The 27,197-nt window shown below is 42.9% G+C and overlaps 2 protein-coding genes and 2 pseudogenes across 2 annotated transcripts; 2 read left to right on the top strand and 2 right to left on the bottom strand.

Moving 5' to 3' along the window:
- Positions 1–2,625: 2,625 nt before the first annotated feature.
- On the bottom strand, positions 2,626–3,274 carry LOC127232953 (speckle-type POZ protein-like; annotated as a pseudogene).
- Positions 3,275–9,757: 6,483 nt separating this feature from the next.
- LOC127232778 (speckle-type POZ protein-like) lies at positions 9,758–10,879 on the top strand. Its single transcript, XM_051199033.1, has one exon. It carries the CDS (start codon positions 9,788–9,790, stop codon positions 10,877–10,879), a length of 1,092 nt encoding a protein of 363 aa, XP_051054990.1. The 5' UTR covers positions 9,758–9,787.
- Positions 10,880–17,356: 6,477 nt separating this feature from the next.
- Positions 17,357–22,356, bottom strand: LOC127232951 (speckle-type POZ protein-like; annotated as a pseudogene).
- Positions 22,357–25,650: 3,294 nt separating this feature from the next.
- On the top strand, positions 25,651–26,736 carry LOC127232950 (speckle-type POZ protein-like). The gene has a single exon (XM_051199268.1). It carries the CDS (start codon positions 25,651–25,653, stop codon positions 26,734–26,736), a length of 1,086 nt encoding a protein of 361 aa, XP_051055225.1.
- Positions 26,737–27,197: the final 461 nt, after the last annotated feature.

Here is a 27,197-nt window from a genome sequence, read left to right as displayed (position 1 = left end):
GGCAGTAAATAAAGAATATTTAATTAGAGTAGGGATATTTGTGTTTGTGGTCTTTGCTCTCCTTAGATGTCATAACACTGCCTCTTTTGGCTTTTTACTTGCAAGTGTGATATATGTCTTCCTTTCTGGTGTGTCTGTACCTTTACCCATCTGCCTGGGTTAGGCTGGGGTAGTCTCTTGTTGCCTTAAATCAATGCTCACTGTGGAATCAAGATAATTCTAAAGTACTTCCTGACCTGTGGAGAAGCAATCCAAATTCCTGATGGTGATCTTGATCAATCTTTCCTCCTTACACTGTATTTCCTTCTCGACCTGTTGTGTGAAGGACATCAGAAGCTCAAAGTGGCCTGGGAGAACTCTGAGATTCCAGATCAATGGAATGTTTGTTGTGGCTTCAGACTGCAGTACTGACCTCACACTACCAGGAACCCTGGAACCAAAACTTCCTTGCCTTGCCTGAAGAAATTAAGGTCATGGGAACAGGAAGCAATTTTTTTTTTTTCACAGGAGGTCACTAGGGGTGACAGAGGGAGGCACTATTCCCTTTTCTACCACCTGGTACCTGGACCCATGGATCTGTGCTATGGAGAAAGCAGATTCCTGGATAATCCTGCCACAGCCATCCTGGCCGATTCCACCTCACTGTCTCTGTAACTGTGTCTTCAAAGGTCCATTCTATATTTTTGTCATGACAGCTGCTTCAATAATTTGGTGGACATGATAAGATCAGCAGACTACATGATGTGTGGGGCAGTTGCAGCTCTCTGTGAATTTATTGTCTTGGTCAGAAGGGATACTGTGTGGATACCATGATAGTTGACAAGGCATTCTGTTAGTCCTTGTGTAGTTGGTTTGGTAAAATCTTTGCATGCAGGAAAGTCTAATCCAAAGTTAGAAAAATATTTATTACAGTAAGGAGAAAGTGTTGTCCCTTCCTCAGCTGAAGTGGTCCATTATAGTTATCCTATCTCCAAGTTGTTGGCTGATCATCCTGGAGAGATGGTGACACATCTGTGTCTCTGTGTTGGTCTCTGTTGTTGGTAGATCTGATAATCAGCAGCAAATGTAGTCATGCTAGTACTGAAGAGAGGAAGTCCCTGGATAACCCCCATCTCAGTTATCATTGCTTCTTTGATCATGGGTCCACCGGGCAATAGCAAGGATGCTTGGCAAAGAGGCTGACTGTCCATGGAATGTGTCATCCTATCTACTTTGTGACTGAACTCCTCCTCTTCTCAAGGACCTTTGTGATGGGCATTTGTATGGGACACAGAGGTCTTCACATTTCTGTTTCATTGCACATCTGTCCACATACTACTTCAAAAGTCTTATCAGTTTTTCTTTTTATTAATCTTTCTCTGAAAATTTCCCCTCCATTTGCTCTACCCACATGTACTTATCCTGTTGTCAACAAAAAATAGCAGGCCTTCTGGGGATATCAACTGAACACAGCACAACAAGATGAAAAAGAGTAAGCATAAACCATTAATTATATCAAGGCTGACGAAGTCATTCCAGAAGGAAGACAAAGTTCCCAATATCAGACAAACAAATCATAGAATCCCCACATTCCCAGTGCTAGGAGTCTCACAAAAAGCCCAAGTTCAATAACCACAGCATGTGTACAGAGGACATAGTATAGACCCACATAAGCTCTGTGAGTGCCTCTTTGGTCACTGTGAGCCCCTATAAGCCCTGCTGAGTTGAGCCTGTAGGCTCTGTTCTCCTCCTGTCTTTGAATACTTTGGCTCCTACATGCCTTCCTAACCCTACTTTCCATGGGTTCTGAGCTCTGCCTAATAATGCTTGTCAGTGCATCCCAGTTTCTGCTCCCATCAGCTGCTGGAGAGTGTTGACTGGGCTCAGGACCAATCTCTGAATGTAGCAGAAATTTATTAGGTGACATTTCAGTGACTTTTTTATGTGTTATAGGGAGGACCCTTAACAGAAAGCTGAGGAGAACTAGAAGGACTAAAGTGTGCTTCCTCAAACAACAACACCACTGAAATCATAAAATGATTAAAATTTTTTACTCATTTTAAACTTCATTAATATATTTTCTAAAGAGATGGGGGTGCCCATGAAGACAAGAGAAGCTCAGGTTTTCTACATCTCCAGTTACAGGTTGTTGAAAAGTCCTCTGTGTGTGCTGGCAACTCTAGAAGGTTCCTCTGCAAGAGCAAAATTGCTTTTGCCAACTGAGTTTGGAGACAGGAATGTCTTCTTTCTCATCCTCTTCTCTTGTTAGGAAACCTTCATGTTTGTTTTCTTTTGTGCTCTGAGCCCTTGATCATGTGTTCTGCTCAGTCCAATCCAGACAGCTTTTTCCAAGGAAACCCTATGGGGTTGTGCTCAGGGCCAGCAACTAAAGTGACTAATCTCAATTTTCAACTCATCGGATAAAATTCAAACCATTTCAGCAACAGGGTAGAGGTGTGCTAGTGGCAGAGTCAGGCTTCCTTCCCACCCCCCTACTGTTCCAATTCATTACCATTTTGTTAAAGCCTAAGTGTTCCCAAATTCACTGTAAATGCTCAAGGAGCCCATTAGTCTACCCAGATGTCCTTAGTAAGAACACTGCCTGCTACACCTAGAAGACACCTCTAGGCCACAGCTATGTGTGACCTAGGCTCTCTTCAAGTGCTTGAAAGCAGGATGCATGGATGGACCCTGTGTAAAAGCCAGGTGAAGGTATGCTTAAGATACCAAATGGGGATATGAGCCCACCATTGTCTTCCAGCTTGTGGTCTCAGAGGTCTCAGAAACATGAGCTGTAATGAAATCCAGTGCTTGGGTTTTCAGCTGCCCTGCACTGTACAGGTCAGCCAGGATGAGACTGTGGGCAGCATTCTTCACAGAGAGGTCCCTGGACAGGGTATCCTCAAAAATGACCTTCAAACGCTCCAGGCCATACTTACTTGTCTGCAGCTGCCAGCATAGCATCTGGCACCAGACCTATAGAGGTCTGGTGCCTTTCCGGTATAAATGAAGCCAACAATTGCCTTGAAGACTGGCAGCTCCAGATCATGGATGTCAACGCAATTTTTTTTTTTCTCCTATCCAAGTCATGTTGAAACATGGCTCTGAAAACCGCAGCGTGAGCTGCTAAGATGGCCTTGTGAGCCTGGAACTCCTGGCCAGCTACCACCAGACAGCAGTCTGTAAAGAGGGATTTCTTCCACAGGTCTCCTAGATCATCTGCCATCATGCACCTTGGAACATGGATCTGTGGCATCATGCTCTGGTCAGAGATATCTAAGGACCCTTGAACCATGGTCACCTTGCAGAGGAGAGTGAGTCTGTATTCAAGGAGAATCCAAGGCTCCTCGGACAAAAGGCAATCTTGAAGCCTGGTTGGAACTTGAAGACTCTTGTGGCCTTCATTTTAGGGCTATCTCTCTTGCAGCACTTAAGATTCAAATGTGGAACATGGCCCAAAAGTGACTCTCTGGTCAGCTGATCAACACAAGGCAAACTGACAAATAATCTGTGCTATCTTGGTCGACGCAGAATGTGTATACTCTCAAATACCATTTGTCATTGCCTCCTGTCAAAAAATTTGGGCTTGTAATGGGACACTGCATTTCCTCCAGGAAAAAAGTGAAGATGCTGATGGTCCATTTGTCTCAGAAATTCTGCATGTCGATTCATTCAAAGTTCCAGCCCTTGGTCATCCTATCCCCTGACATTTCTGCTAGTGGATGTTTGAAGTTTAAACTGGATCCTAAACAAAGATCTGGGTTTATATTTTCGTCACCCTTGTGACACAATAATAGACATTATTTAGAGTTTTAGGTTGTTTCCTATATGTTACCTCTTCTCTGAGGCTGCAACTTGAATATCTCTGGAATGTTCAATGCAGATTTCAGGATTTGTTTTACAGAAGAGAGTAAAGGCTACTAAGGACTGCTAGACCATTTCATTTTCTAGATTGAATCCACATCAATAGGTACCTTGTTTTGAGAAGTATGCCAAAGTTTTGAATAGTCTGGAACATTTTGTATATTCACAAGAAAAAAATGTTCAACAAGGGTCCTCTGGAATAACAGAACAAATAGAATTAATCTCTCCATATATGAAGAAAGCGTACTCATTAGAATGACATATGGCTACAGTCCTGCTAATCCCACTATGGCTTGCTGTTAAGGGGAAGTCCAAGAATCCAGGACATACTCAGTCTAGATGGTTGCAATTGTCAGCTGGTCTTCAGTAGTTGCTGGAATTCAAAGAATATACTCTAACGTCAGTTCCCAAGATGGATTAGCTACCAGGTGAATACAAGGAGAGTACCACAGCTTCCTTCTTCCATGTTTTTTATATGCTTCCAGAAGAAGGTGTGTCCCAATTTAGGATGTGCCTCCCAGCCTAAGGTCTGTGTTCAAGGTGTGGGTATTCAGATCTTGTGATCTGAGACAAATGTTCTTGTCTTTTGCCCTGAGATCTACCTGCACAAACTCATGAAAATTTTTCTCAGAATTGTGACCTCCATTTTAAGGTTTTCTTCCAGGTGTGGTGCACTTGGGAACCAAGAATAATCATCACAAGTGCACATTGCTTACTGGAGTTAATCTTCCATGAACAAAGGAATGGTGGTCGTTCCTACACATTTGTTATTTACTCTTCTCCTGTTTTTAGAATTATTCTTACTGCTGGGCATTGGTGTCACATGCCTTTAGTCCCAGCACTCAGGGGTCAGAGGCAGGCAGTTCTCTTTGTGGATAGTCCAGTGTTTTCTACAGATCTAGTTCTAGGACAGGATTTAAAGTAAGACAAAGTAAGCCTGTCTTAAAAAAAAAAAAAAAAAACAGAATGAAAGACAAAAAATATAAATAAATATTTTTTTCTACCACTCCACTGTATTAAACAGAGCCAGGTAGGACCCTCTGAAAATGTCTGTCTTCTTTCCTGCTTTTTATTCCACCCATAATCACAGTCTCAGGAATGGCTCCATCAAATTTTCTTGGTGGTCTTGCCATCTTTCTTAATTAATCCTCCTGGAACTCACCACTTATATTACACTTAAGGGTATAAAAAGATCCTAAATACCTCTCAATATTCATGCTGACTGCCAAGATTCAGCTTCTCATTTCCTTATAATTTTCATCCTTCACTACTGAGTTCTGTCTTCTTTAATCTTTGAACTTCCAGGCTTACTCTGCTGGGCTTAACATTGTAAGAGCATTCTGGTTTGCAAAGGGTGCAGAATATATTCAACAGTCACTGAAGAGCATCTTCTAATGTGGAGTCTGGAAAATAACAAGTACAATCCCTTCAAATGAGTTATTTCTGGTATAGCTACCTACCACCCTGACCCTGAACCAACCTGGTGAAGAATCACCTATGCCAATAAGTGTCCACTTGCAATTAATCAAAAAACAAAACAAAACAAAAACAAAAACAAACAAACAAACAAAAAACCAAAACAACAACAACAACAACAAAACCAAAAAAGGAAACCAAAGGTGGAAAGAAAATCAAACAATCAAAATAATCGATTGATAATCCCCTGCTGAGAGATAAGTTGTGTTGCCTCCAGACTTCTAGGAGAGCAAGACTGGGAGTGGCTGAGCTGATTGAATTAGGGAACTTATTTCCTTGTGGTCTAGTCTCAGAGAGTCTCTCCAAGATAGGACTAACTGGAGAGACATGACATGTAGGGAGAATTTTCTACTTTAGGGATCCATCCTAAAGCCTCTAGATTTTCTGTTGAATATAGTCTAATTTCATGGAAATAAGAATTATCTCTCACTTTTATGGACCAGCAGAATAATCAATGCACTGTTGAGGTTGAAGTGGACAGAACCCACCAGTGGAGGAGGGAGAATATGAGCTACTTCGAATCAATCTAAATGCTTGACTGTGGGGCCCTAATTCTGGGGTCCTGATGGGCTGATTTGGAGAGCCCTGGGGCACAAACACCAAAACCAGGAGATGCAGCAAGCAAGAGGTATTTATTGAATGAGTGCACTCAGGTGTCAGCAATCCAGGGAAAGCTGCACACCCCTCAAATGGTTTAGGCTCAGTTTAAGAGACAAACCGGAAATCAACATACATTCATGGGGCACAAGGTGGTTGATTACAAAATATGATCTCATGTTTGAGAGACCACCCAGGTGTGACCTGTTCTTCTTCAAGGAATAAACCATAGAATGACTTAGAAAGTCCCCATACTGTCCCTTTGTCAGGTATGACCCAGACAGGGCTGTTCATCTGGGACCGTTTGTTCCAGGGTTGGGGGCCTATTTCCTTGTTTTGGGCTAAGACCTGTGAGAAACTTCTTTCATACTCTGGCTTTCTCTTTGCTGTACATTTAGAGCCTTTAGTTATTCCACAAAGGTTTGATGATTCAATAACTAGCCCTATTTAATAAGATCAGCCTAGCTTATAACCACTAGCCCCATCGCCATAGTAACCTTTCTTGTTCTCATAATTCCTGATTTTTTCCTCCCATGACATCGTCCATTCTTTATGATTTTCTATATTCCGCTTGCAAGAATTATTTTCCTTCCTACATCCTTGCTCTGCAAACTAAAATCTTTCATTTCCCCATTTCTTTTTGTGAGGTTTTAATCTTAAAATGTAAGGTCCCTCTCATTGCTTGAGAGACTGATATTGGTGGGTACAGGGCCCAAAGGTAAGCAGGGTCCCCAGGATTGTGGGGACTAGGGTAGTGAGTCAAGGGGATTTACTTAAACTAGTCTTGTTCCCTGTTCAATCTGTCAGGATATCCTTCATTTTCCTCAGGAGGTCTGGTTTATAATTTTTCCTGTCTCAGGTGTTAGGAGCTGCACAGAAGCTTAAGAGCATGAAAACCATTAGCAAGTTTTCTTTGAGAGTCTTAACTTGAGTGGGTTTTTGGTGCATTGAGGCAGCCATGATTCTGATGCTTCTGAGTCTGAAGGCTGGCTTGTGCACCCAGGCAGCAATCCTGTCAACTTTTAGGGCTGTTGGGGTGGTCAGGAGCATGGAGTAAAGTCCCTTTCAGTGGGGCTCTGACATCTTGGATTGGTGTTTCAGCACATAGATCCTATCCCCGATCTGGAGGGCATGAGGCTTGGCCAGTGGTCCTTTTTTCTCTATAGACTGCAGCCAAGGGCCTACAAATCTGTTCCTGAACTGCTTTCTGTACTTGCAAGTGTGCCTGTAGGGTTGGGGTATTGGCATAAGCAGATATATCATAATCAAAAATGTAATGGCTGGAGGTGGTCCCCCATATAGGATTTCAAATGGTGTGAGTCCATGGGGACTGGGGGTATTTTCTTGCTCTATAGAGAGCCATTGGTAGGAGTTGAACCCAGTCCCTAGTGCCAGTCTCCAGCACTAATTTTGTTAGGGCTTTTGATTGTTCTGCTCATTTTCTCTACCTGTCCTGAACTCTGGGGTCTATAGACACAATGTAATTTCCAATCAAGCCCCAGTCATTTGGCCACCAGGTGACTTAACTGGGAGATAAAAGCAGGCCCGTAGTCTGACTCTATTACCTTAGGCAGGCTGAACCGGACAAAATTTTCTTCCAGTATCTTTTTGACTACTGTTTGAGTTGTTTTTCTCTTGGTGGGGAAAGTTTCAACCCATCCTGAAAATGTGTCTATAAAGGCTAGCAAATATCTGTTACCATACATGCCAGACTTGATCTCTGTGAAGTCAACTTCCTAATATGTGCTAGGGTGATGGTCTCTGGCTCTGATAGCCTCTGGTACTTTTAGTCTCCCTTCCTTGACCTTGGTGCAGGGGACACAGTTGTTGACAACTTGTGGAAGGAGGGAGTCTATATGGGGTATAAGGAAAAACAATTCCTCTCTGGATAACAAGGTGGCCATTTTTTTTTTCCTTACCCAAAGGAATCACTTTGTGCAAGTTAGTCACCAAAGTCTTAGCCTCCCCCTGAGGGAGGACTAGTTTCCCTTGGTATCTCCAATTCTGGGTTTTTGAATCATATTTTGCACCTATTTTGCTTAGGATGGCTAGGTCTTCAGCTGAGTACTGGAACAGAGGCTGTTTGGCGGACCATTTAGGATTCTCATTTTTCTTGGAGGAAAGTGCTCCCATCCATGAACCAGGTTGGCTCCCACGTCTGGCAGATGTTGATCAATCAGATCTGGGCATGTTACATGCTCTACATCCAGCACTGGCTGGCAATCATGAGGGACCTTCTTCTCATGACCTGGGTCCGGCAGGAGGGTGGCGAGGTTCAAGGAGGAAAAACTCCTTTTCCCAAATCAGGTCTATGTTAGGAATTGATGTAACACCTTAAGAAGAGTAATTAACAACTGTGCTAATATGGAAACTGGCCTTCTTTTATCGAAGATTAACAAAAGAAAAATACACTTGTGATTTTATTCTTGGTTCCCAACTTAACTACATCTAGAACTAAGTTAACCAAAAATGGAAGGCATAATTGTGAGAAAATTTTTCCTTAATTTGAAGTAGACAGAGCATCTTCCAATATGAACTTTGGAGGTCCAAAGACTGTATTAACCATTTGTGGTAGTCCCACTTGGTGGGGTTACTCTGTTTTAACCTATGTTTGTACCTGAGAAGGGGGGCTGCGTATTGAGAAATTTCAGGTCAAAACACTAAGAATTGACAGAGAGGCAGAGTAGAGATAGGAGAGGAATCCAGTGAATAATGAATGCCCCAAGTTTATATTTCAACATTCTTAATACCCTAACAAAAAAGTGGGAAATGGCACAGGACTTCTTTATCAAAATATAAGTAAGAAACAGACTTTCTCTAATTCTCCAAACATTTGATAACCAAACAGTATACTAAGTCTCTATTTATCTGGCCATGAGTGCTAGCTAGGATTAACCACACCACATACCAAGTCTTTTGTTATTTAGATTAGATATCCTAATCTAAATTAGATGCCTAAGACCAAACATCCTGTAATAGCCACACCTTAAACCTTATGGTCTTATGACTTTAACTTCGGAAGAGTAAGGATAGTTTTGAAGTCTTGACCTTAAGCCAAGATTAACCAAAGCCATTTTTTATGCTTCCCCAACAAAAATCCCACACAACCATTTAGTCCTGTCCTTGAGGCCTATATATATACACACACACACCTTTAATCCAGAACTTTAGCTGAGAAGACACACCTTTAATTGGGCCACACCCTCCAGAGTCTGAGTATAAAACACCATGAAAGAAGAGAGCTGTTTCTCTTTGACTGGTTCTCCTAACCCTGAAGGAAATCCATTGCTTCACTGGCATTAGAGAATACTTAGTCTCACTTTCAGCATTTACCGAAGACCAGCCAACAGACACATCTAACTTCCTAGACTGAGTAAGTACTGGATCCTTTGTCTTTTCCTTCACAGCTAGCCATTGTGATATTAGCATGACCACAGGACTCTGTTTTTGTAATGAATCCTGTTTTTTTTTTTTTTCACATATATAGAGAGATTCATTCCAAGTGTTCTGTTACTGTAGAGATCCTCATTTCTACACATTTCCAGTAAGAGTGTATAAAATGTTATAATTTTTTCAAAAGTTGTATGTAAATGTCAAAATTGACCTACTGTCCTAAGAGTAAATCTGGAGAAATGGAGTTATGTAGCAGTTCCCAGCAGCCTAGACTGCCTTCTCTGAAACCTACCTTTGAACCCAGAAAGAAAATTTCAGAGAGAACCAAGATTTCAGACCAATGGAAGAGTGAATAGAGAGAAAAATAGAACCTAAAAATTTAAAAATTATCTCTGATTGTGACCACCAGGTTGAAGAAGAAAACATTCTAGCTCGTCACTTTGTGTCGAGGTTACCCTTCAAACGATCACAAGCAGATATGTCAGCAGAATTGGCAGGGGAGAGCTGGGGCTACACACCAATCAACATACAGGAATTCAGCTACGAGTGGACCATCAGCAATTTCCATTTTTTCTTGGAGCAAATGCAGGGGAAATATATTAGCAGTCCCACTTTCTCATCAGGATCCAATGACACACACAAATGGTGTTTGAAGGTACAACCGAATGGGGTCGATGAAGAAAGCAAAGATTACCTGTCAGTTTTCTTAGGGTTGCTCGGCTTCCCAAAGAACCCAATATGGGCAAAGTTCCAGTTCTGTATCATTAATGCCAACGGAGAGAAATCACATGTCATGAAGAGCCCAACATACTTCAGGTTTCTGCAAAACCAATACTGTGGATTCAAAAAGTTCATTCTTCAAGATATACTTTTGATACAGGAACCATGGCTTCTCCCAGATTACAAACTCACCCTCCTCTGCAAGGTGAACATGGTCCAAGGCTCCTTCGACATCTCTGACCAGAGCACAATTCCAGAGATCCAGGTTCCAAGGTGCACGATGGCAGATGATCTAGGAGACCTGTGGGAGAAATCCTTCTTCACAGACTGCTGCCTGGTGGTAGCTGGCCAGGAGTTCCGGGCTCACAAGGTCATCTTAGCAGCTCGCTCTCCGGTTTTCAGAACCCTGTTTCAACATGACTTGAAGGAGAGTAGAACAAACCGCATTGAGATCCATGATCTGGAGCCGCAAGTCTTCGAGGCAATGATGGGCTTCATTTACACCGGAAAGGCACCAGACCTCCACAGCATGGCAGATGCTGTGCTGGCAGCTGCTGACAAGTATAGCCTGGAGCGTTTGAAGGTCATGTGCGAGAGTGCCCTGAGCAGGGACCTCTGTGTTGAGAATGCTGCCGACTCTCTCATCCTGGCTGATCTGCACAGTGCAAAGCAGCTGAAAACCCAGGCACTGCATTTCATTACAGCTCATGCTTCCGAGGTCTCTGAGACCTCAAGCTGGAAGACAATGGTGGGCTCATATCCCCACTTGGTGGCAGAAGCATACAGCTCCCTGGCTTCTGCTCACTGCTCTTCACTGGAGCCCCCTTCCAAACGCCTGAAGAAATCTTAGGATCCTCTCAGCTGTGACCTACAGGTGTATTCCAGAAGCAGCAGCCAGTTTAGGTACCAAGGACTCCTGGGTAGACTGCCAGACATGTGTAGCATTTACAGAGAATCTGGGCAAAGACAGGATGGGGCCTCAGGCCTTTAATACTAGTGTGTATTAGATGTATGGCAGGTTACATAATGGGAGCCCTGTATTCTAACATACTCTACCCAGTTGCTGTACTGCTTTGCTTTCTGGCCAGTGAGTGGAATACTGGGATCCAGTACAGTTGTTGTTCCCAAGCACATTTTACCAGGTTTCTTTTTGGAGGATCCTGTGTGGATTAGACTGAGCAGAGCACATGATCAAGAATTTACAGAAAAGGAGGAATCAAACATGAAAGTTTGCTTGTAAGAGACCTGGACGAGCAAGAAGTGGGTTTTTTTTTTTTTTTTTTTTTTTGTTTTTTTTTGTTTTTTTAATCCACACTTAGTGTGTTGGTACTGCAGGGTTTACTCAGTTAGTCCTCCTACAGATCACCAGTTTATGAGTTCTGCTCTCAGTATACATGTGTGACTCCTTAACATTGTCTAACTGGAGACCCAGAGGATTTAAGGCTTCCTCTTATCTGTGTGGGTGCATCCATCTCTGTTATCCACAGACTATATATAGTGTGAATAAAAATTTTACAATAAGATTTTGGGTTCTGTGCTGCTTCTGTTTGAAGAAGCCCTTTTTAGTCCATCCAACACTTCTAGGCCCTGGGAGTTTGTGCAGAGTCCTCAGGACCATACCAGTCCCAAAAGACCTCACACCCCTCCCTTTGGCTTATAGTTGCCTGGGCAAAAGACATCAGCCCCTCATGCTCTCATGGAAAATGAGATGTGGGTGCCAAAGGAAAAGAAGTCAACTGCATTTGGCAGTCTTTGGATAGACTTGTCTTTGCAAATTCTTTATTGGTTTTGAAAAAGGAGAATGAAATTGGTTCATTGAGAGTCCATACTTCTCCACCTCAACCGGGGTTCTGTCTTTAGGTACTGGGAAAATGATTCTTCCCTCTCCACCATTGTCAGATATGAAAATTTTTCTGAAAACAGGTTAATGTCTGGATCTTTGCCTCTCCTCACTTGACCTCCTCTGCCTGACTCTTTTGGTTCTTCTTTGACAAGTCTTTCCAAATTAGACTGGAGTTATAGATGTAGATGTTAATCCCAACCAAGCTCCCTGTTGATTTAGTCACCAAATATTGATGACAACATGTCCATGCGGGTATTGTACTCAGGTTATAAACATTATGGTGGTTGGATTATAAGGCTTCTCCTGGTGCAACCTTGGTCAATTATTGCAGATGATGGGAGACTACAGCAGACTAATCTGTGTATATGAGAAATGCATAGATAGACCAGGAATGAAGATATATATCATAACTCAAGGAAAAGAGGCAAAATGGGTAGTACTATTCTTATTGAAGGAGTGTAAAGCCCCCCACCCCAAACATTTTGAATCAAAAAAGTTTAATTTTCTGCCCTATTTGGTTTTCTCCCTAATGTGGTTTGAGATAAGCCAAGATAATGGGAGAACTGGCAATTTATAACACCCAAAATGCAAAGGTAAGTGTTTACCAAGGATTGTGTGTATTGCAGGGGAAAATTGATAATGTAGGAAGTTGGCTGAACTTTCTCACCAGGAGTTAATTACAAATGGTAATTCTGTTACAGTTTGCCTGACTTAGCAGATGGAAAAAGCAAAGATTACCTGTCTGAGGGGAGATGTCATTCTGTAAATATGTTTCTCATGCTTGTTAATGAATAAAGCACTGTTGGCCAATAGAAAAGCAAGAGAGGAGGAGGAAAGAGGAAGTAGAAAGGAGGAGTCAGCATGGAGAATCCGGGGAGACCAGATGCCTGCCCGACTCCCTGGTAAGGAATCCACGTGAAAATACATAGATCAACAGAAATGGGTTAATAATTAAGACAGAGCTAGCCGATAAGAAACTAGTACCTGGCCAACAGCATTATATTATATTATATTATATTATATTATATTATATTATATTATGTTATTTGGGCCTGGCCCGGCATAGGGACAAGACCAGGTGGCAGGCAGAAAAACCCTACTCCTTACATATGGAGCCCATGTGGCTAATAAGAACTTCCATTTAAAATTTAACAAAATCTTAAAAAAGGGTTTTAAAAGCAAAAGAACAGAGACAAGCAAGGTTTCTTACTAACAGCATTTTTCTCAGTTGGACTCTGCTTTGCGAGAGACAAGCAGATATTTGCGCCGCTCCTTTAAAGGAGGATTCCTGATTCAGCATAAGCGGCAAAAAAAACCACGCGGCTTTTAAGAAACTCTGCTAACAATTTATTGGTGTGTATCAGATCTGGCAATGGCAATGACCACATCTCCAAGCTGGCAGCATGCTGCTGGAGGGTAGCCTAGACCAAGGCGGTGAACACAGCTCTCACTGCTGGCGGTAAAGGTACCCGCCGCCATCTTTGGTAAACCGTGGCTGACACAGCTATGACTTTCATTTTAGCAATGTTGTTGTTTAACAGATAAAAGACCAGATAAAGATAAAGATTTACACTAAAGACAGATTCATATTAAGAAAACCTCTAAAGGTTTATGATGTGTTCTAATATATATGTAGGCTTGGGAGAGAAAAGGAATAAAATGGTTTTAAATAGACAGAGAGGAGCTGGGTGTGGTGGCACATGCCTTTAATCACAGCATTCCGGAGACAGGCAAGCAGATTTCTTGTGATTTCAAAGTAAACCTGGTATGCAAAGTGAATTCCAGGTCAGATAAAAGTTACACAGAGAAACCCTGTCTCAAAAAATGAAAAAATATAAGTAAAAGAAACAGAGTAATAAAAAAAGCCACGTTAAGATGGAAAACACAAAAATCTATTCTGTTGTCGTTAAATTGTTTGACTGCTAAGGAAATAACTGTTAAAACAAATGCTGCTGGATCAATTCAATTTATATATTTTAAAAATGCTTTGACTTCAAAATTTAAGTTCAAGGACAAGTTACTGGGGAAAAGGATTTCTAATTTTGTTTCCACAGAAAATGAAAAGTTGTGGATTCCTTCCAGACTAATGTGGTTTGAGCAAGCCAGACCCCCTGAAACAGTGTTCCTGGTGATCCAACATTCAAAACAGCTTGAACAAGGCAGCCTTGCAGACTACAGCCAGGATTTCATCTTCTTAGGATCCCCATGACATCGCCCTTTGCCAGCAGGAAGTAGTTTGGAAAGAACAATGCCCCATTTCCCAAATATTAGCTATAAATGTTTGTTTTCATTTAAATGGGGTTAGTTATAAATGGTTAATGATCACAGCCAATATCTTTAAAGGTAAAAAGGGGATTATGATATAGCTATGAACACTTTGTTTTGGAGTGGATTTTATTTATTGATACAATTTAAGGTCAATTTTGTGATATGTATAGTTCTCCTTTTGTTTAGGTATTGTGTTTATATAGCTCATTTAGAAATGTAATGTATAATTCAATACAGATTATAGATAGTACCTACGATAGTCAGATATTATAGTTAAGTTAGTTATGTTTTGTAGACATATAGACATGTATTTGAGATGGATAGGCATTCTTCAAACCTTTCAAAGACCTACAGAATATGGCATTTAAAATGGTTTAGGGGTTTTCTTGACAGTGAGACATAAATGCTCCTGGCAACACCACCTGTACCAGAAAGGAAGATTGAAGATGGACATCGAAGAAATGCGTTATGAAGTTACTTTCAATATGGCATGACTAGCCATTTGGACAAGATACTGCTCTTGTGACATTATGCTGTATAAACTGGACATGCAGGATCCATGTGACTGCTGAAACAAGATGGACATTGCTACAGAGTTCCTGCTTCATGGAAGAGTCTGCCAGAGAGTCTGCAGGACACAGAGAAAAGTGACTGACATACTGCCAATACAGTTGGACAATTTAAAGTTTCCTGCTTTGCTGAGGAGTCTGCCAGACACACTATGGCCTATGGCCTGAAGATGGAAAATTACAGAACTTTGGGTGACTTACCAGGCAGTGTGTTGTCTCTGTCATTTGTAGAGTTTATATACTATCCTGTGGTCTTTGAAGGAGTTGAAGACAGACAGTTATGGTTATAATTTTCCTTAGTTAGGATTAAAGATAAGTTATATAAACTTTAGATACACAAAGATAGGCTAGATGATGAAATCTTTTCTTCAAATCTTAATGGACTTCAAATTTCTTCAAATATTAATGGACTAAATATTGTTAACTGATTCTTATTTGATAACTGTTGTGTGATATATTTTGCTATGTTAAGGTTAAAACCCTTCTTTTTATTTTTAGACAGAAAAGAGGAAATGATGGGCGATGTCATTCTGTAAATATGTTTCTCATACTGGTTAATGAATAAAGCACATGGGAATCAACATAGTATATGACATCACTTGAGACTGAATAAAGAACTTCCCTCATGTATCTAGGATAAGCAAAGTATGCATATAGAATGGGCTCTGTTTCTCCTTCAACTGGTCCCAAAAACTGCCCAAGCCACTGAACCCTCACCCCATATAAATGAGGCCTAGTTCAGTATTATGAAGCTCCCCAGCTGTCAGCCCTTAGGCAGTGACCTCCAACTTGAAACTTGCTTGGGTCTGCTGTTTCTGTAGGATTCCCCACCAAGGTCTCAATCCCTTTGCTCATGTTAACACTCCTCCTCCTTCTGTAAGACTGGACTACAGAGGATTGGCCAGTGCTTACCTATGCATCTATCTCTTCATCAGCTCCCATCAGTTACTGGATGAAGATTCGACATTGACAATGAAGGTAGTCATCAAGATGATTACAGTGCAAGGGCAGTTAAGACACCCTCTCTACTAAGGCTTAGGTTTTAAGTGGGGCTCTCCATTGTGATTCATTGGAATTTCCGTAGAGCCTGGGCTCGGGCTAACCCCAAAACATCTCCCACTATCAAGGTATCCTTTTACTTGCTTAGTTCCTCTCTGGCCTTCCCCCCAAGTTGACCATCCCAGATCCTCCTGTTCTATACTCAGCTCTCCCTTTCCCCTGTGCACTCCCATAACACCCACGGGCCTAATTGACTTAGGAGATCTTGTCTATTTCCACATTCTGGGCTGGGAGTGTGCAAGTATAGCTGTCTTACGGCCCTGCTTGTTTCCTGGCCTCTCTGAGGTTGTGGACTGTAGGCTGTTTGTCTGTGGCTTTATGTGGAATATGCTCTTGTGAGTGAATTCATGAAATATAGAGCTAAGCAGGGAATTTCCAACACAAGAACCTCAGAGGACCAAAAGGCCTATAAGGAAGTGATCAAGATCAAAGATCCTGAGCCATCAAAGAAATTCAAATCAAAAGTCTTCTCAGGTGTCATCTTACACTTATGGTGGAGAGGCTGTGGAGTAAGGGGAGCACTGCTCCTGTGCTGGTGGGAGCACAAACTTGTACTGCCACTTTGGAAGTCTGGATAAGCATTTCTCAGGAAAGTGGAAATGGATCTACTTCAAGGCATAGCAGTAGTACTCTTGGGCATATACCCACAGGATGCAGGGACATACCATACTGCATCAGCATTTGTAAAAGCCAGAACCTGAAACAACCTAGTTGCCCCTCAAGTGAAGAATGCTTTGGGAAAATGTGGTACAGTAAATGATGGAGTAAGCCTCAGTGGGAAACTCTAAGAGCAATGGAAGGGGAATGGGGACTATAGGGCCTGGTGTGGCCCTGAGGATATTGCCCAAACTGCCCCTGCCTAGCAGAGTTGGATGGACTAAAATGGCCTTCTTCAAACAGAAACAGCACAGGAGCCACAAACTGATTGTACAAAGTTTATTCACAAAGTACATTGCCTTTGGTGAACAGAGATGTATGCACCCACACAGATAGAAAGAGGGCTTCAATCCTCTGGGTCTCCAGGTGGAGACCATTGAGAAGTCACCCATGTATACTGAGAGCTGAACTCATAAACTGGTCCTCTATAGGAGCAACAATTGCTTGGCCAACCAAGTCAACCCTCTAGTCCCATCATCTGAATTTAAATAAGAAAAAAAAGAAAAACAATTGTCTTCTAGCTCAGACAGGTCTCTTGTAAGCAAACATTCACATTTGCTTCCTCCTTTTCAATAAATCCTTGATGATATGTTGTGCTCAGTCTAGGCCACACAGGTGTATTCCAAGAACACTGATTGGGATGGGCATGGGGCCAGGAACTAAACAAAAGCCCAGTATCCAAATGTTGAAGAAAAAGCAAAGCAGTACAGTAAGTGTGTAGAGTATGCTAGAATACAGTGCTGCCCCCTTACCAAACCTGCATTTCTACTCATGTAGTGCAGTATTAAGGGCCTGAGCCCCCATGCTGTCTTTCCCAAGATTCTCTGTAAATGCTACAGATGTATGTCCCGCAGTCTACCTGGGTGCCCTTGGTACCGGCTCTGGAGGCTGCTTCTGGAATGCACCTATAGGTCACAGCTGTGAGAGGATCCTAAGATTGCTTGAGGCGTTTCGGAGGGGGCTCCAGTGAAAAGCAGTGAGCAGAAGCCAGGGAGCTGTATGCTTCAGTCACCAAATGGGGATAGGAGCCCACCATTGTCTTCCAGCTTGAGGTCTCAGAGACCTCGAAAGCATGAGCTGTAATGAAATGCAGTGCCTGGGTTTTCAGCTGCCCTGCAGTGTGCAGATCAGCCAGGATGAGAGCGTCGGCAGCATTCTCAACACAGAGGTCCCTGCTCAGGGCATCCTTGCACATGACCTTCAAACGCTTCAGGCCGTACTTGTCAGCAGCTGCCAGCACAGCATCTGCCATGCTGTGGAGGTCTGGTGCCTTTCCGGTGTAAATGAAGCCCATCATTGCCTTGAAGACTTGCGGCTCCAGATCATCGATCTCAATGCGGTTTGTTCTACTCTCCTTCAAGTCATGTTGAAACATGGCTCTGAAAACCGCAGAGCGAGCTGCTAAGATGGCCTTTTGAGCCCGGAACTCCTGGCCAGCTACCACCAGGCAGCAGTCTGTGAAGAGGGAAATCTCCCACAGCTCTCCTAGCTCATCTGCCAACATGCACCTTGGAATTTGGAACTCTGGCTTCGTCTTGTCAGGGATGTCGAAGGACTCTTGGACCACAGTCACCTGGCATCGGAGGCTCAGCTCATTGCCTTCAAGGAGCCAAGGCTCCCAAGACTGAAGGAAATCTCGAAGGATGAACTTTTTGAATCCCGAGTGATGATTTTGCTCGAACCTGAACAATCTTGGGCTCTTCTTGCCTTGGGTTTGCTCTCCTTAGGAATTGATGATCCAAACGTGGAATTTCGCCCATACTGGGCTTGTTGGGCAGCTGAGCAATGCTAGGAAAACCGACAAGTAATCTTTGCTTTCTTCATCGACCCTGTTCAGGTGTACTTTCAGACAACATTGGTCTTTGTCACTGGCTCCCGTTGAGAAGGTTGGGCTTTTCATGGCTTCCCTGCTTTCCCGCAGGAAAAAGCAAGAAAAAAGGGAAGTTGCTTATGGTCCAACTGTAGCAGAATTCTCTTTCTGGCCACACCTGCGTCTTCCTTCCCTGGCCACCTAATGAACCACACTGAAGCAGGAAAGCTTCAAACTAATACTTTAAGAAAATAAATTATGGTTATGTTCAACACAGGGCACCTTTATCCTGATTAGTTTGTGTTGGAGGCTCTCCAGCCCCCATTCACAAAGCCCCGCAGTTTGTACAAATGTAATTTCCTAATTTCTACAGGAGGAAAGCCTCAGTGGTTAAGCTTCGCCTCCAGTGTGAGTTTTGTGGTTTGTAAAAAGACAATAAAAATACAAAGAGGTAATTGTTAAGAACAGTTGAAAAAGAAATGGATTGTCTTTTTAATTTTTTTTAATAGCTGAATCAGCACCGAATGCTCCATTTCGGTGTCCATCAAAAATTTGATCACCCCTCCATTTCCAAAGTTACCCTAGGCTCAGGAAGGGGTCTGAACCCCATCTTCCCTGTTCTTCATCTTTCCCCATGGCTAGGAATTTTGATTCCTTGTGTTTCTTCTTGGGGCAGTCCTTTGCCCAGTGTCTTTTCTGTTACAATATGCATACTGGTCTTTGCCAAGTGTAGTCCTGTTGCCCAGGTTCCCTTTCTAAATTTCCTAACTTCTCCCTCACTCTTTGTCTCTACTATCTTTCCCTGTCCTCTGTCACACATTTATTCTACTCTTCCTTTTCTTTATTCTGCCTCTCTCTGTCTTTCCTCTCCTTCTCTTCTCTGTTCCTTCAATACACTTTCTCTGCCTATTTCATTAAATCAAATAACTCATTTTCCTGTAACTCTTTCAGTCTCTGGAGTTTCTTTCTAATATTCGGGGCCCATTGCCCTATGAAAGCCAGAGCCATCGAAGCTCTCTGGGATTCTGAGATACGGTCAAAAGGAGTGCTCTCTTTACCTTAGACAAATTGGTGGGCCGTCTCTCTTCTAGCACCTTGGAGACCTGCCATCAGAGCCTGGCGATAGATTTTCAGGCTCTCCTTACCTTCAGCTGTGTTGAAGGCCCAACTGGGGGGAGTAAAGGGTAATCCCATGTCAATCTTGTTTTGCAGCTGTGGGGCCCCAGGGATAATTTTTAGCCTGGGCTCGGGAAGGGAGGGGATTGTGGTTAGTTTTTCAGTGATAAAGATCTGAGAAGGGCCAGCTTTGGAGAGGCTGCAATCTGCTCACCCGACACTAGGTGCAGAAGCAGGGTCACAACTCCTTCAGTCCATTCCGGGATTCCAGCTTGGATCTTCTCCTGCGGCCACCAGAGCCTGAGCTTCAGTGGGGGCAGAAGGTCCACCTGTGACACATTGGTCTCTAGGTGAGGGAATATCAAGAATGACTTTGAGATACCCTGAGGAAGGATAGTGGTAGCCTCTTGCCAGTCACCTCATGGGGACCAGAGCAGGGAGGGAGCCTGGAGTTCACCTGCCGCCTCACCCATGGCTGCTTGGCTGTGGAAGCCCCAGCTCACCCCTGGACAAGCACTCCCAGTCTCCCTGGGTCTCCCGGCCCTGAAGATGGCAAGTGCTTGCAGGCAGTGGTCAGATGAGAGCCAGGTCCAGCCTGAAAAAGAGTTGCCTTAACAGTTTGGATAATCTCAGAATTAAAGGGTTTCCTCTGGTGGCCATCAGCCATCCAACATCGAATGTCCACCACTCAGGCACAAAAAGTCTGCCAGAATCACCTGAACCTCAACTGACAAATTATGGACCTGAGGCTTAACTTCAGTCCAGTGGTCAAGAGTCAAACTAAGGGGAGTTGTCAGTCATCACTGTATGTCCTATGATAAAACTACAGAAAAGGACACCAAAGACACAGAACGAAAACTGACAAAACAGAAACTAAGAGACCCAGATACAGGCGACCCATCCATGTCTTCCAGCAGCAGGCACAAGAATCAGACAGGCTCGGAGGAAACCTTCACTTCAACAACAGACTTGGTCCTACTGACCTACAGGAGTTCACAAGCATCATCGTGGCTCCCATACCCACCCTTAGGCACCCCTCAGGGCACAGCTTGTGATCACCTTAGCACATTTGCTGATCACAGTCCTCTGGTCCTTACCGCCTGAGAGGACAACTGCGAACCGAAACTGAGAAGGCAATCCAGATAAGATACCAGAAAACTGATACTCAGAACAGAGATGCCGGCCAGCACACATACACACACACACACACACACACACACACACACACACACACACACACACACACACACACCAGGGGGACCCCCTTACCTCCAAGTCGGTTCTCTAGTGTGAGGGATGGTCGCAGTTTCCTGGCCAATGCACCAAATGTAAGACCTGCAGAGCTTACAACTTAATGCTCCTACTCAGGAAAGGCGACACCCCAAATCACTCACGAGAAGCGGTCTTGATGCAAATAGCATGAGGAGTTTTTATTCCAAGTGCACTGGGGTCCACAGTCATACACCACACAGGGGTAGAGGACTGAGGACCCCAAGGGCAGAATTGAGATAGCTTTTATAGGATTTACATCAAAGCTAACAAGGCCAGTTTCAAAACTATCCTGTTACTTTCACTAGGCCTAAAAGCAAGGTCATGGGATAGTTCAAAACTTGGATGGTTAGTAAGGTTTCCTAGGTTACAGAGATTTAGCACACCTGCAAGGTTGGGGGATTTTCTTTCTCAAGAACCAGCGGGCTCAGTGGCCTTGTGCTTGAGCAGCTGGGAGAATGTACTTTCCAGTCAGGGAGTTATCTATATCTATTGGCAGAGGCTCTAGTTTTCTCTGTCTTTCCCTTTTTGCTATGAGTCACATCTTTTAGTTATTAATTTTCTTTGTGAACAGGATGACCCGCAACAATTCTCAGACTGTTGTTGTGAATAACAACATTCTTCAGAAACTAGGTGATTATGAATAATAATCATAATCATAATAATATCCAGAAACCAGTCATTGTGATCAAGCTATTTCATGTGTTTTTCTTTTTTCCTGAGATCTGCATTCAGTTAGGGTGATTTTTAAATACATGATGATGGACTTTTTATAAATTTCTGACTTTTAGTGGTCATTAGAGAGGTAAGCTGTATTTTCATCCTTTCAATTGCACTAAGTGCCCACATGGAGAAACTGGAGAATTGTAACACTAGAGAATTAACAGCACAACTGAAATCTCTAGAACAAACTCACCTCAGAGGAGTAGATGACTCGGAAAAATTAACTAGAGGGCTATAATCAATAAAGTATAAACAAAGAAAACAATACAAAGAATCAATGAAACAAAGAGTTGTTTCTTCAAGAAAATCCATTAGATAGACAAACCTTTATCCAAACTAAACAAAAGGCAGAGAGAACTTGCAAATCAACAAATTCAGAAATAGTTCCATTTTTTAAAAGTGAACTGGATACCTTTCCAGAAAAGGCATCCAATGGACTGCTTTGACAGGGCAACTGATGTCAACAGTAACCCCAGTTATCCAGGGCATCCAACAGCGTCTTTTGACTCTGACAACACCATAACCTCCTGGTACACATACAAAGATGTGTTACATGGCCCAGACATTAGAGGGGCCCCATACATAAGCACAACTGTCTTCAATATGGAAGTACCATGCAAGGTGTAAAACCCTATTCTCGTGTAAAAGACAGGAACTCATATCATAACTGAAACAGTGACTTAATCTACCAATGTCTGAGAATATTACTAAATATTCAAACCTTAATGGAAATATACTAACATTTTGGCTTCGGTAGTGCCAGTTCTGGCTAACTGTCCCTGTTAACCAGAGTTTGTCAACCCACAATATGGGTTTTGTGCTTAAAAGCTCACCCTGAGAAAGGGTAGTTGCTACACTGGAATCCAGAACACCCCATGTAGTAGGCAGCTGTCTAATAAAGACTATATTGGCTTAAATCAATGGTCAAGCAGTATAACATTATCTCTCTGTCTCTCTCTCTTTCACTCACTCAATGAGTTGTTCTTTCTCTTACCTCTCTGTCTTTCGCTCATGTTTGCATTTGTGTGTATTTGTATGTCTTTCTATGAATTTCAATTAGTTTGTTTTCCTGTAATGACCAGTGGCTTTCTCTGGTAATGAGGACAATTGTGTCAATTAAGACTTTTGCCTCTTTGTGTTGGGGAACGGGATCCTTTTCCCTGTGCCGTGTCTCCCAGAGAACTACTTACCTTAAATGTAACCTCCACTTGTCCCATCCCCAGAATAACAGACTCTATAAATTTTCCTGTAACTGTAGCCTCAAGGGGGCTCTTTTTCCCCTGTGAGAAGCTGCTCTCATCTCCAGTAGCATGCACACGGGAGCTATGGGCTGCCAACCTAATGTATCACTCTTACAAATGAGGGGTCCTACATGGACTGCCTACCTTCATTTCAAATGAGACATTTGAGGGAAGGGGTGCCTGCCATGTTATGCCAAGTCACAAGGACCCCCAAAGACCCACCAAATTGCAAAAGCAAGTTTTATTCCTTTATCCAACCATGGCAGGAAACAAAGAAGCCACTAGAGCAGCCACAAGGGAAAGTGTCCCCAGTGTCTACTCTTGGAGTGTTAGAAGGCAAAACCAGTAGGGTTACATCAGCGGGTGGGGAGAGGTATGGATCAGTTTCTGATTGGTTGGCAATTGGGAACAATTAGGGGAAATTTTCAAAGTTTTATGTTTGGCATGAAGTAATTATTCCCAGTTATTTTCATTGGCTGATTGGAGAAGAGAATATTTTGTGGTTGGTTTCTGAGGATTTGTTTGTCTCTTGAATGTGGCTTGTTGCAAATAGTGACCAGGAACTAAGCATCCTGGGTTTGGTCTGTCCTGGAGTTTCTTTGTGACAAGTTCTGAGTCAGAGGACTACATGGCTTTTCTGTAGTCTGTCATGGCTCCTAATGCAGGAAGCTGGGTGTTGGTGTACTTTCTTCAGCCACCCTGACTGTATACCCACATAGAGAAGACTCACTGATGCTACTACATAACCACCTATAATAGATTACTAAGTGAGGAACCAAAAATTCAGAGATAAAAGCCAATTGTTTAATTCATACTGTACTGAGTAAGGAGCATCATTGGAGGCAGAGTTTCAGGAGAGCTAGGCTGGGAATAGCTGAATGGAATGAATCACTGAGGTTATTTTCCCCTGTACTACAGGCCTAGTGAGTCTCATCAGATACCTGTAGAGAGATGATAGAAATAAGGAGGATGGGCAAGACAACCAAGGACATTTGGTGGAGCCATATCTGGGACTGAGATTGGATGGAATAAAAGGCTGGAAAGAAGACAGCCACTTTCAGAGGATCCTGTCTGCCTCTGCTTCCTGCTACCATGTATGAATTCTTCCACACTGCTCTACATATTGAAAACGCTGAAACTCCTGAGGGGAGAAAGGTAACTCTTCCTTGACCTTGTTAGAGAAGGAATCCTGCTTTTTGTTTTGTTTTTATTGTTGCTGTTTTGTTTCATTTCATTGTTTTTCAAGGCAGGGTTTTCCTGTTAACAGCTCTGGCTGTCCCGGAACTACATGTATAAACCAGGCTGGCCCTGAGACACAAAGAACTGTGTGTCTGCCGTCGGACTGCTGGGATTAAAGGAATGCACTACCACCACCAAACTGGGAGGAATCCTTATAGCAACATGAGAAGAGTAAATAATAGTTGTGTAGGAATGGACACCATTCCTTTGTTTATGGACGATTAACTCCAGAAAACAAAACAAAACAAAACAAAACAAAACAAAAAAATGCACTTGTGAGGGTTATTCCTGGTTCCCAACTAGACCACACAGGAATTAACTAAAATCAGAAAGAGGAGGGCACAACTGTGAGAAATGTTTTACGTAAGTTGAAGGAGGTAGATCCACTTCAAATACAGACATGGGAGGTAGAAAGACAAGTATTTAAGCTGGATATTGGATGTGAAGGCGATCTGGCTGCAACATCTGTCACCCCATTGATCGCCAGGGGTGATTTGGCTGATCTGGCTGGCTAGGCGGGTGTCCCCTTCCTCCCTCACCACTCCAATGTGCGTCCCTCCCAAAGCTGCGTGCTTGGTCAAAGAGGACAACCTTCCCCGAATAGAGGAGGACCGGTCTTCGGGCAAGGGTATACGAGTAGCTATGCTCCCCTGCTAGAACCTCCAAACAAGCTCTCAAGAATACATTGTTTTTGAGAGACAGTTTTTTTTTTTTTTTTTTTTTTTTTCTCAGTCACAGCACTGGCTGTTCCTGAACAGCCTCTGTATATCTGGCTGGCCTTGAACTCCAAGAGATCTGCCTGCCTCTACCTTCAAAGTGCTGGGATTAAAGGTGTGTGTTGGTAGGAAAAATTAACAAAAGGAGCAGAGTAAATTACAACTGTGTAGGCACGAACAAAACTTATTTGTGAAAGATTAATGCAGTCAAACAAAGTGCACTTGTGATGGTTATTCTTGGTTCCCAACTAGAACAGACCTGGAATTAAAGAAAACGCTAAAATGGAGGGGGAAACTGTTAAAAATGTTTTGCCTTAATTTGAGTAGGTAGATCCACTTGAAATACAGACTTTGGAGGTAGAAGACACAAACATCTGATAAGGATCAATAGGGCTGAAGACACACACCTTTAATCCAGATCTGAGGCTGGGAGACACACCCTAATTTGGGGGGACACACCTTCTGCTGGAAGCATATAAAATACTTGGAAGAAGAAAGCTACTTCAGTCTGCCTGCTTGCACTCACCTTTCAGCAAGTCCATTCCAGCACTGACTATTAGAGGATACTTCTTTGAATTCTAGCCTCTACTGAAGAGCAGCTGACAACTCCAACTTCTGGACTGAGTAAGTACTGGATTCTTGGACTTTCCCTTCAAAGCTAGCCACAGTGGGATTAGCAGGACTGTAGCCAGAAGCCATTCTAATGAGGCCCCTTTCCTCATAAATGGACAGATTCATTCTATATATTCTGTTACTTTAGAGGACACTATTAGAACATTTTTTCTTGTGAGCATACAAAATATTCCAAACTATTCAAAAGTTGTGAATACTACTCAATACTAGTTACCTAATGATGTAAGATTCTATCTAGAAAATAGAATGATCTAACAGTCCCCAGTAGCCTTGCCATTCTTCTGTGAAACTAATCTTGAAATCTGCATTGAAAATATAAGAGATAACTAAGTTGCAGGCTCAGAGAACTTGTAACACATGAGAAACATAACCTAAAACTTTAAATCAAGTCTATTATTGTGTCCCAAGGGTGAAGAACAAATAAACCCCAGTTCTTCGTTTTGGAACCAGTTGGAATTTCAAACAACCACTAGCAGAAATGTCTGGGGAGAGGATGGCTGAGGGCTGGAAATTGGCACGAATCAACATAGAGAATTTCTGCTACACATGGACCATCAGCAACTTTCATTTTTTCCTGGAGGAAATGCAGGGTCCCATTAAGAGCCCAAAGTTTTCAACAGTAGGCAATGACAAATGGTGTTTGAGAATACAGACTTTCGATGTCAACGAAAATAGCAGAGATTACTTGTCAGTTTACCTAGTGTTGATTAGTGCTCCAAAGAGTCATGTTTGGGCCAAATTCCAACTCTGGATCTTAAGTTCTGAAGGAGAGACAGTCTTTGGAATGAGGACCACAAGAGTACTTAAGTTCCTACCTGGCTGCAAATGGGGATTTAAAAGGTTCATCCTTCGGGATTTCCTCTTGGATCATGAGTATTGGCTTCTCCCTGAAGATCAGCTCACCCTCTTCTGCAAGGTGACGGTGTTCCAAGACTCCTTCAGCATCTGTGACCAGATCGGGAAACCACCAGGAATCCAGGTTCCAAAGTGCATGATGGCAGATGAGCTAGGAGAGCTGTGGGAAAATTCTCTATTCACAGACTGCAGCCTGGTGGTAGCTGGCCAGGAGTTCCATGCTCACAAGGCCATCTTAGCAGCTCGCTCTCCAGTTTTCAGAGCCATGTTTCAACATGACATGAAGGAGAACAGAACAAACTGCGTAGAGATCCATGATATGGAGCCGCAAGTCTTCCAGGCAATGATGGGCTTCATTTACACGGGAAAGGCACCAGACCTCCACAGCATGGCAGATGCTTTGCTGGCAGCTGCTGACAAGTATGGCCTGGAGCGTTTGAAAGTCATGTGTGAGGATGCCCTCTGCAGGGACCTCTCTGTGGAGAATGCTGCCCACATTCTCTTCTTGGCTGACTTCTACAGTGCAGATCAGCTGAAAACTCAAACACTGGATTTCATTATGGCTCATGCTTCTGAGGTCTCTGAGACCTCAAGCTGGAAGACAATGGTGGGCTCATATCCCCACTTGGTGGCTGAATCATTCCATGGCATGGCTTTAACACAAGGTCCTTTCATGGATGTCCTGCTCAAATGCTCAAAGAGATCCTAGGTCCCTGTCAGCTGTGGCCTAGAGTTTTCTTCTAGGAGTAGTAGCCAGTGTTGGTATTAAGGACACATAGGTAGACTAGGATGTCTGTGGAGCATTTACAGTGAATCTGGGAAAGTTATAGATGAAATAGAACAGTAAATGTGTGGGAACTGCAGGGTGAGGTGGGAGATGGGGAACAAGAAGACTCTGGTGTACAATATCCCATCTCTACCCTCTTGCTCAAATGTTTTAAATTTTGTTCAATGACTTGAGAACTGATATCATTTAGTTTAGTTGCTGGCCCTTAGCACACCCCCATAGAGTTTCCTTAGAGAAAGCTGTCTGGATTGAGTAGATATGATCAAAGGTTCACATCCAAGGAGAAAACAACATTAATGCTTTTTTACAAGAGGAAAGGAAGTTTACAAGAGGAAAGGAAGACAAAGAAGACATATTTATCTTCAAACTCAGTTGACAAAAGG

Source organism: Phodopus roborovskii, unplaced genomic scaffold, assembly GCF_943737965.1.
Source record: "Phodopus roborovskii unplaced genomic scaffold, PHOROB, whole genome shotgun sequence".
In the NCBI taxonomy this organism is placed as follows: Eukaryota; Metazoa; Chordata; class Mammalia; order Rodentia; family Cricetidae; genus Phodopus; species Phodopus roborovskii.
This window is presented reverse-complemented; position numbering and strand designations above follow the sequence as displayed.

What these genes read in the sequence shown, in the direction of transcription:
- LOC127232778 (XM_051199033.1), top strand. Translation starts at nt 9,788, where the DNA reads ATGTCAGCAGAATTGGCAGGGGAGAGCTGGGGCTACACACCAATCAAC.
- LOC127232950 (XM_051199268.1), top strand. Translation starts at nt 25,651, where the DNA reads ATGTCTGGGGAGAGGATGGCTGAGGGCTGGAAATTGGCACGAATCAAC.